Genomic DNA, 9930 nt, shown 5'->3' with positions numbered 1-9930 from the left:
TTGGAATATTTTTGAGGGTCAGACGGGTATATATTAGCGATTTATCTGCGGCCACACTTCACTTCACTAATTTTCGTTCAAATACGCGGCATCGCCAGTGGGACCAATTAACAAACATTTCTGAATATTTCAGGTGAAAGATATCGTGGTAATATTATTTGTAGGTCAACGAGGTACAACGAGTAATATGCGAGTAATATATGAGTAATAAACACGAGTAATATTTTCCGTGGATTAACTGTTCACCTGATTAAATAGAGCGGGGTTAAGCTATTATTTTTCTCGGTATATTTACGGCATATTTTGAAAATGACGTTTATCAAGTGAAATATTTATTTTTCCATATATTAAGACACATTTCAAATTGACCGCCAAACTCATTTATCGCACAAAAAATACTGACATTTTTCGCTCTCAATTCGTGGTGGGTTTTCAAAATTTGATCTCTTTTCAGAGGTGATGAGAGCGTTTTCGTGGTGACTTTCCCTTCATTTTCGTGGTGTGAGCCACATGTATCTAACGGGAACGTAATGGCATCCCGCAGCAACTACGAATTGGATGAGTCTGGCAGCGCCACGAAAACGACGTCACATTCGTTTTATGTTGTTTTTGTTTGAACCTTAATATGTAAATAATCCAATAAAAAGGACTTCTGAAAACTTGCCAATCTTGTAGAAAAATGACGTATCTATCGGATAAAATTATTTGTTTGGGGCTGAGAGGGCCAACTAGCTAGTAATATCAAACGGAATATCAAAATCGAGGACTTGTCGTATCCGTCAGTATATTTACGGTATATTTTGATAATGGCATAGTATATTTGGGTATATTTCTGTGGGTCAGGCGGTATATTTAGCGATAAATCTGCGGCCACACTTCACTTCACGAATTTCGTTCAAGCACGCGGCATCGCCAGTGGGAAGTCTGATTCTGCAAAAGAAGTTTTTATTCTGTGACTTTTGTAAGAAGTTTATCAACTAAAGGTATTGTGCTATTTTTTTATATTATCACATTGAGAACGCTATAAACGGGCAAAAAAGAACAAAACAGGAGTACGGACAGTGCCTGGTGTCCCATAAAGAACTCTCGTACCGCCATTGATTTTTTTTCACTTCACCTTGCGCTACATTTTTTAGTTATGTAATTGTGCTAATTCTTTTTTTTATTGTGCTGGTGTTGGTTTAATTTGTTCGTACTTATACTATATTGAGTAAATGATGTTTGCTGCACGAAAAAAATCTTCATGCCGCTAAAAATGCCGCAAAACGGTGCTTATATAACCATAAAATAAAATTCGCCAATTTTGCGGCAGCGCTGAAAAGTTGCGAGGGTCTCCACGCTGCTGATTGGAAGATTAAGGAAAATATGTCGGGGACTAATACGAAATTGATCTTCAGTTTAATTAATATAATTCAAAGTCTTTCAAGCCACGCTGGAATCATTTTTCATTCACTTGGGTTTTTTTGCAGCCACGCTGGAACTGCCAACTTATGCAATTTCGGTGAGTTGGCAGTTGCGGCGGCAAACGCACACTCTTGCACTTGCTGCGACCTATAGATGTGGGTGTGTGAGTGCCTACTGAGAATTGTAGTTGAAAAACTTAGTGATTTTCAAACTAATTGAGGTGAAAATTCCCCCATATGCATATTTTATTGTCTTACAAGTGTTGGAAATTGCTTGTTCTATTGCCCTCGCTCCCAGACACACTTCAGAGCCGCATATGAATTCCATGTGCTAATAGCTCTGTCCCGCTCACTCTGGTGCTCGGCAGTGCCTTGCGCGTGCAGGAGCTTAAGTGTGTGTGACTGCTTGTTTCTGTATTTGTAAACGAACATGTAACTGTGTTTCTCTTGTGTTCTCTGACCCGCTTTCTTCGGAAAAAGAAATTGCCCAAAAGTACAAAGTTCTCTTGCCATTTTGCACCGAAAAAGAACCGGTTTCTCATGGGGCTATCCTTCTCTCTCTTGTGACGTCAACAAAATTCAAGAAAGCGTAATTTATAATTATTTGAGAGCCTTTCAGCGTATTCGTTTTGCGCCATTTCTCATGTGTGAGTGTGGGTTTTAGTGTGGCCGTTGACGCCATTTCTCAAACATTTTTCATACTGATACATCATCTCAATTTCTTGATAACTCTGTTATCCAATTCGCTTACTTCAGCAGAAACTGTTTCCAAGTGGCAAATATAACTAACAGAGGAAATTTACACCCACGGCTTGTTTGTATTTAGTCTGGGGAATGATATCCGAGCTCGAGACTGACTCAGAGTTTGAGAAGGGGGAAATTTCTGCTGATCCACGCAAAAGCGGCAGCTGCAGCTGATTCATACATCTGAGACTGCGTAAACTTGGCCGGCTAGATAAATTGAATGGCAAACTCCGCTGCACTTTACGTCGGGCAACTCGCCAAATGTTTTTTTTTTTTGCTTACGGCCTATTTTTTTATGTAATGGCTATGATAAGGGGTGGGGGGACCTTGAAAGTATTGCTGTGCCGACTTATATAAATAACTGTATTTAGTGGTGCTGTTTATCTAATCGCTTCACGCATTTTTGTTCCGTCTGATCGAGTGAGGGAGACGGGGAAACAGGGAGCCGATAGATGAATGAGTGAGTGCGGGAGATGGGGGGAAGCAGAAAGAAAGAGCTGCGCCACCAGACATACATACATACGTCAAAAAGTCAAGTCACATGCTACGTCGCTGCTGACGCGGGCGTCGACGCTTTCGGCTCGGTTCGGCTCGGCTCGTCGCGTTGCCAACTGAGTGAAATTCTCTTCTAATTTTTGGTTTTGGCAAGCATCGTGCTTAAGCAAAAGCACAAAAACCTCGAAAGGGGTAAATGAAAAACAATTGGCCATATATGTACGAACATATGTACATGTGCATTTGGATCATCTTCTTGGCCTAAAAGGAAAGTGTTCTTGCCACTTCCTTGGTTCCATTTGGCCCCAAAATGAATGGGAGGCGCTGTTATGCAACATGGCATTGAATTCTTTATGGTGACGGAGACTGATAAGACGGCGACAACGATCCCGTTCCGTCTCTTTTTTGTTGTCCGTGAGAGCACACGTGCTAAGTTGTTGCCAACTCAGTTTGGGGTGTGGGACCACAAGCACGGTTCTCTCTCTCTTTCGTTCAGCCATCGCTCTCAACCCAACTGTCAACTGTTGCTGCCCAAGGTGCTTGAAATAAGGTGAAGCATTGCCGGGGAGCTCTCTTTCGGTTGTACACTATTTTCAGCTTCAATTGCGAGAGAGAAATTGGCTGTCAAAATCGCTAGCTCAGCAAACGGTGCAGAGAGAATGGTTTACCCTATATAAATACACCCTGTGGCTCTGCTGGCAGCGCGTGAGTGGGAGCAAGAGCGGGCGTGCCGCGATGAACTTGGTGGGGCTCTGCTGGCGTCGTCGGCCTCTGCTCTGCTGTGCTGTGGGGAGCAGCGCAGGCTTGCTGGCTGGCAGAGACGCACCTTGCTGCCACAAGCAATTTAGTTGCCGGACGGTGCAGACCTTTGATTTCGAAGGAATAAGGATTAATCATATTTTTTTTGTGCTGTGATATAAAACAAACAAATTGTACGTATAGCAAATGCCATTGCAAAAGCAAATAGAACTGCAATTAACTAAATAATAATAATACGAATAGCATCGAATCAAATCAAAACCAATCGAATCTCGTGTGTGACTTTTTTTTCTTTTTTTTTTATACTCCAGCAAAGAATTTTCTGCTGTTACATAAATCGCTTGAAAGCTATTGTGTTCTAGTTTTTTTTTTTTTATTACTTGTGTTTGGTGCGCTCTTATGCAATCAACAAGACAGGATTAACCATGGCCCAAAGGCCTTTACAATGCTAGCCAGCTTTAGATTCCCACGTGCCAAGCAAGCGGCAAACTCCTCTTTGACCAGTTCGGCAAAATTTTTCCAGCTGAACCTATTACATCACGAGTGCGCGTGTGTGCTTGGGCTCTCTTTGAACTTGGCAGAAAAGCTCTTCTGCTGTGCCTTGTTCTCTCTCACCGAATGTCAAAACCGATTAGATAACACAAGGCAACGCTGCTTTTACAGTTGTTTGCTGTCGCGAAGAGAGCAGGCGAAATTTCAAGAGCACGAGCGTGCCCGTGCTTGTGCTCACGCTCTCTTTCAATGGTGTTACATAAGTCCATCATCTGGCTTTCGTCCATGAGACTAGACTATGCTAATTTAATTTAGCTAAAATCAAATAAAATGGCGCTCTCTCTGTCTCTCGCAGTGTTTTCTAACTGCTGCTAGCTGCCGTCTCCTCCTTGGTACACTTGAAATTCTAAATTTAACGAAGAGAAACAGAAACACAGAAGCGCTTCAATGCCAAAATCGGTGAACATATATACATATACCTGTTCTACACTCATCCCTCTGAGCACACACACACCCATGAACTTTTCTTCGTATAATTATGCAATCCAAACATTGCCAAAAAGCTGAAAAATAGAACACCACAAATCTTAAATGGGAATACGCATTCGTATGAGAGTATATGCAAAATAAGTTCCATGCCTCTTAATATTTTATTTACAAAAAAAGGTTAATGGTCTGCCACGTAACCGTTTTTTTCCGCCTCTTTGGAACTGAGAATCAAAGTTGTAACCGAAACTGGTTAGAACTGGAACCGGCTGGAAAGCAATTTACGCGGTATTTGCCTCAATTGAAACTACGAGGAACGATTCGGCTTTGTGATTCGGTGAATAATTCGAATAGTTAGCGGGGTTAGTTAGCGGGGGAGCATAAACACCAGTACAACTTGAATTAAATGCATTCAAAACAGGGTCCCTCTAGTCGACAAACATCATATATTTACTCGTAGCAAAACCCAAACATAACCCCCCCGCCATATCTCAAATAACCCTGGTAACCCTTTCCCATGGCAGCACTAACATGTTAACCTTAAGAGTGTAGTATATTTCTGATTGTGTACATTGTATATGTGTTGGTGATTTGACATTTTATTCATTCATTTATTTATGTAAACTTTTACTTGGTTTTTGGTCTAAATTTTATATGTTTGTATCATTATCATTGATCATTGTCGCGTTTGTTGCAAGTGTTTTTATTTTTACCTATAATTTTCATTGGAATTGTATATATGTGTAACATATAAGTGATATTATTTTGTGTGTTTAAAACAAAACAAAAAAGTGCATGGAACATTGGATAATTTTATCAAAATTCGTTTGGCTTTTGGGCTTTTATTTTGTGTGGCTTGTGCAGTACCTGTGTAATTAAGTGAATTGTGAAAATAAAATACGCGCCACACCCCCACCCCATCTCGCACACATACCATACCATACCACCGCATTATGCAACGACTCCTGGGGAGAGGCTCCATTGGGCATATCGGGAACATACATAAATATCGGGCGCTTGGATATACATAAGAGAGAAGATGAAGAAAATGATGCGATGAAGTCGGACGATCGGAGGAGAGACAGAGAGTCGAACGAAACTAATGATTGCTCGCGGGCAAACTTGAAATGTGTGTATTACAGCAAAATGGGCAAGGATTTCGATGCTATGGGATTCGTCAAGGACTTCGCTGCCGGAGGCATCTCCGCAGCCGTCTCAAAGACTGCCGTCGCTCCCATCGAGCGTGTGAAGCTGCTTCTGCAGGTTCAGCACATCTCGAAACAAATCAGCCCCGAAGGCCAATACAAGGGTATGGTTGATTGCTTTATCCGCATTCCAAAGGAACAGGGTTTCAGCTCGTTCTGGCGTGGTAACTTGGCCAATGTCATCAGATACTTCCCAACCCAGGCCCTGAACTTTGCCTTCAAGGACAAGTACAAGCAGGTAAGCAAACAGACGATGCGAACGGAGGAGATGGAGTTGCAGTTCTAACATCTATTCCGCCATTCCGCCATTCCGCTGCCATTCCCCGCACATAGGTCTTCCTGGGTGGTGTTGACAAGAACACCCAGTTCTGGCGTTACTTCATGGGTAACCTGGCCTCCGGCGGTGCTGCTGGTGCCACTTCTCTGTGCTTTGTCTACCCCTTGGACTTTGCCCGTACTCGGTAAGTGCCATATAAATGCAATGTGTATAATGATATCCGATATTAACGAATGTTTTCAATTCAACTCACACAGCTTGGCTGCTGATACTGGCAAGGGTGGACAGCGTGAATTCACCGGTCTGGGCAACTGCTTGACCAAGATCTTCAAGAGTGACGGCCTTGTTGGCTTGTACCGCGGCTTCGGTGTGTCCGTGCAGGGTATCATCATCTACCGTGCCGCATACTTCGGCTTCTACGATACCGCTCGCGGTATGTTGCCCGACCCCAAGAACACACCCATCTACATCAGCTGGGCCATCGCCCAGGTTGTGACAACCGTCGCTGGTATTGTGTCCTATCCCTTCGATACCGTGCGTCGTCGCATGATGATGCAGTCTGGTCGCAAGGCCACCGAGATCATCTACAAGAACACAATTCACTGCTGGGGCACCATTGCCAAGCAGGAAGGCACTGGCGCCTTCTTCAAGGGCGCCTTCTCCAACGTTCTCAGAGGCACTGGCGGTGCTTTCGTGCTTGTGTTGTACGATGAGATCAAGAAGGTCTTGTAAATTAAATTATTAAATTATTCAACCAACAAAATACAACAAACCACAACATACATACAAAACAACAACAACAAACAAAACACTACCAGCTAATTATATTAGATAAACTGAACAGAGAAGAGAACAGAGTTTGATCTGCAAAACAACACCTAACCAGAACAACGGCAAGCAATAACCCTTTTCCTTCCTGCCCCCGCCAGCCACCCCTCCCCAAAATATAATTACGAAATTATATGATATAGAATAACTGGGATAATAATTAATAATTGAACGATGGCCAGAATCAATAGAACACCAGCAACACCAACAGCAGCAACAGCAACAACATCGGTGGAGAGGAGGAAGAGGCTGAGGTAAAGCACACAAGAAACACACGCAGCCGCAGCCATAGCCATGTGTGTGGATGGATGGACGAACGAATAAATTAGCGACGATATTGAATAGTATTGTGTTAAGTTTTTGGGTTAGGTTATAGTATAGGATAGTGTATCCTGTGTCCTGTGTCCTGCATCCTGCATCGGTCGTTCGTACGTGTGAATCGTGTTTGCCGAGCCAGCCGCCATTTCTCTAGCCACCAACCAGAATGTTGGCAATAGCGAGGGCACCATACCAAGAATCGACCCCAACACCATTAGTTGATTCTTCAGCCTCCTGCTACCCAACAACAAACAACAAACTCAACTTAGGTTGGTTTATAAAATATATAAAAATTGATAAAAATAGAATGTTGGATGTGTTTTTCTTTCGTCACTGCTATTGCCCCTGGCTCCTGGTGGCCCCACTCCGTCCTGGGGTTTACCCCATACATAGGTAAGCTACGGTACGGGTATTTATCTGATCTTGGCAACAGTTTGAGCTTTATCATCATGTGGCTTTGGTATATGTGTGTACCTTGCACCTCGTTTTCCCCTTGCTCGGCGAGTTATTCAGCTGTTCGTGCCTGAGAATGACAAAAAACAAAATACACGCCGTGTGTGTGACTGAGACTCGCTCCTAAGGAACATTTTTCCTTCGTGGATCGTGATTCCCAACAATCGTTAATATTTGAACCAGAAATTTCTGAATTTCGGCTTCCTTCAGTCCGCTTTATATTTGGTGTGACCAACTCTTCGCAAAGGTTCGCCAATTCACCAACGTAAAAGTGTTGAGCTGCGCGCTCTTCCACATTGAAATTGAAAAACGTATTCTTTTAGTCGGATCGGATGTCGGTTTGTACTTGGTTTCCACTGAAACGATCGTATTTCTGTCTCATTCGGGGTTTTCGGTGTTCGGCCGCTTGATGTTTTTGGGTTTTTCGTATTTTCATATTTTGTGTTCCGACTTCAACTGCAACGTAGGCCCTGTATTCTCCAGCCTATATTTCAATTGAGTTTTAGGAGAGACCCGAGCGCCTGTAATCTGAATCAGAATCAGACTCAGACCCATTTTCGGCAAAATTTATTTTTTCGGTATTGAATCAAAATTATTAATCAAATTTGTACAATTTTTCACCACAACTATCCTAAACCCAACTAAATTGATCCCGAAATTCGGCCCAGAAGCAAGCAAATTTAGATATCCAAAATGGGTGACGAAGGCGGCGGCGGTGGTGGTAAAAGCAAGGACTTTAAGGGCTTCATGTTAGACTTCATGATGGGCGGCGTGTCGGCGGCCATTGCCAAGACAGCGGTGGCGCCCATTGAGCGCGTGAAGCTGATTCTCCAGGTGCAGGAGGTGTCCAAGCAGATATCGCAGGATAAGCGCTACAAGGGCATCATGGACTGCTTCATTCGCATACCCAAGGAGCAGGGATTCTCGTCGCTCTGGCGTGGCAACTTGGCCAATGTAATCCGTTACTTTCCCACTCAGGCCCTTAACTTTGCCTTCAAAGATGTGTACAAAACGGTACGTACGTCCTATGCCCTGTGATCTCTGATCAGTCCCATTCCAATTCAGTGAAATATAATCCAATCCAAAACATTCTCCCCCACAGGTTTTCCTCGGCGGTGTGGACAAGCACAAGCAGTTCTGGCGTCATTTCATGGGTAATCTAGCTTCTGGCGGTGCTGCAGGTGCCACCTCGTTGTGCTTCGTTTATCCATTGGACTTTGCCCGAACACGGTGAGTACTGGAGCAGATTTAGACTAGGAGAGGAACATGCTGGAAAGCTAAGGGTTCAACCTACACTTAAATGACTGGGAAATTTTAATTCAGATTTTAATTGAATGGAATCGGGAGAAGGAATTGTGACAAGAGGATCCTTTGAATTTGTCGTTGTCTTACCTTCTCTTACTTCTTAACCAGAGTAGATACCACCATATAGACCATTCTCTATGGGTCTGGCTTAGCTGCTCACCTTCAAGAGCAGCACGGATTTATGTATTATGTATTTAACTTGGCTCCTTTTCTTTCCACAGTCTTGCCGCTGACGTGGGCAAGGGCGGTAGCCGTGAATTCAACGGCCTCATCGATTGCCTGGTAAAGGTGGTAAAGTCGGATGGTCCCATCGGCCTGTATCGCGGATTCATTGTGTCCGTGCAGGGCATCGTCATCTATCGTGCATCGTACTTTGGCTTCTATGACACGTGCCGCGACTTCTTGCCCAATCCGAAGAGCACGCCCTTCTATGTGAGCTGGGCCATTGCCCAGGTGGTCACCACTGTCGCAGGCATTGCCTCGTATCCCTTCGATACGGTGCGCCGTCGCATGATGATGCAGTCTGGCCTGAAGAAGTCCGAGATGCTGTACAAGAACACGGCCCACTGCTGGCTGGTGATTGCCAAGCAGGAGGGCATGGCCGCCTTCTTCAAAGGCGCCCTGTCGAACGTCATTCGCGGCACAGGCGGTGCCCTGGTGCTCGCCATTTACGACGAGTTCAAGAAGTACTTTTAGACACATCCAGCAGGCGTTTGTCTCGGAGCCCTATATCAAGAATACCATCCTCCTGGCTGAAGCAACTAGCCTGGCTGTCCCCAGCCTAACCATTCCAACGGATTCCAGATCTCAAATTAGAATAGTTCGCTGGTTATAAACTATACAGAAATATAAGTTGAGTTATGCTGAATGTGCTTGCTGTGTATCGGTGGGTGTTTGCACTGTTGCTGCCCCCAAGTGTTGGGATCTCCTCCTACGGAATGCAGGGCATTCACATGGGATGTGCACCGATGTTGCTTCCTGATTCATGTCACAGAATAAGTGCCTACAACTATGTAGGTAGGTTGGGGGGGAGGGAAGAATACTGTAGAATAGCCAAATAAATCGCAGGGAATGGACAATGCAATGAACGTACAATGATTGATGGCGAAGTAGAAGAATCTACCTACACCTCAGAGAGAAGGGTTTCCATCAAAGCAATAGCCGT

At 44.0% G+C, this 9930-nt stretch overlaps 2 protein-coding genes across 3 annotated transcripts; both read left to right on the top strand.

Annotated features, from left to right (window-relative positions):
- Nucleotides 1-872: 872 nt before the first annotated feature.
- Nucleotides 873-7315, top strand: LOC111077524 (ADP,ATP carrier protein). 2 transcript variants are annotated; one of them, XM_022371832.2, is made up of 4 exons: nucleotides 873-983; nucleotides 5522-5822; nucleotides 5918-6045; nucleotides 6119-7315. In XM_022371832.2, exons 2-4 carry the CDS (start codon nucleotides 5526-5528, stop codon nucleotides 6591-6593), a joined length of 900 nt encoding a protein of 299 aa, XP_022227524.1. In that variant the 5' UTR covers nucleotides 873-983; nucleotides 5522-5525; the 3' UTR covers nucleotides 6594-7315. The 2 variants fall into 2 exon arrangements, with proteins under 2 accessions (XP_022227524.1, XP_022227523.1); XM_022371831.2 differs by lacking the exon at nucleotides 873-983 and adding an exon at nucleotides 3470-3574.
- Nucleotides 7316-7955: 640 nt separating this feature from the next.
- Nucleotides 7956-9636, top strand: LOC111077523 (ADP,ATP carrier protein). Its single transcript, XM_022371830.2, has 3 exons — nucleotides 7956-8474; nucleotides 8563-8690; nucleotides 8987-9636. The coding sequence occupies exons 1-3, from the start codon at nucleotides 8154-8156 to the stop codon at nucleotides 9459-9461; spliced, it is 924 nt and encodes a 307-aa protein (XP_022227522.1). The 5' UTR covers nucleotides 7956-8153; the 3' UTR covers nucleotides 9462-9636.
- Nucleotides 9637-9930: the final 294 nt, after the last annotated feature.

The sequence above is a fragment of the Drosophila obscura genome, unplaced genomic scaffold, assembly GCF_018151105.1.
Source record: "Drosophila obscura isolate BZ-5 IFL unplaced genomic scaffold, ASM1815110v1 contig_29, whole genome shotgun sequence".
Lineage (NCBI taxonomy): Eukaryota > Metazoa > Arthropoda > Insecta > Diptera > Drosophilidae > Drosophila > Drosophila obscura.
Note: the sequence above shows the minus strand (reverse complement) of the source record. Positions and strands in the feature narration are given on the sequence as shown.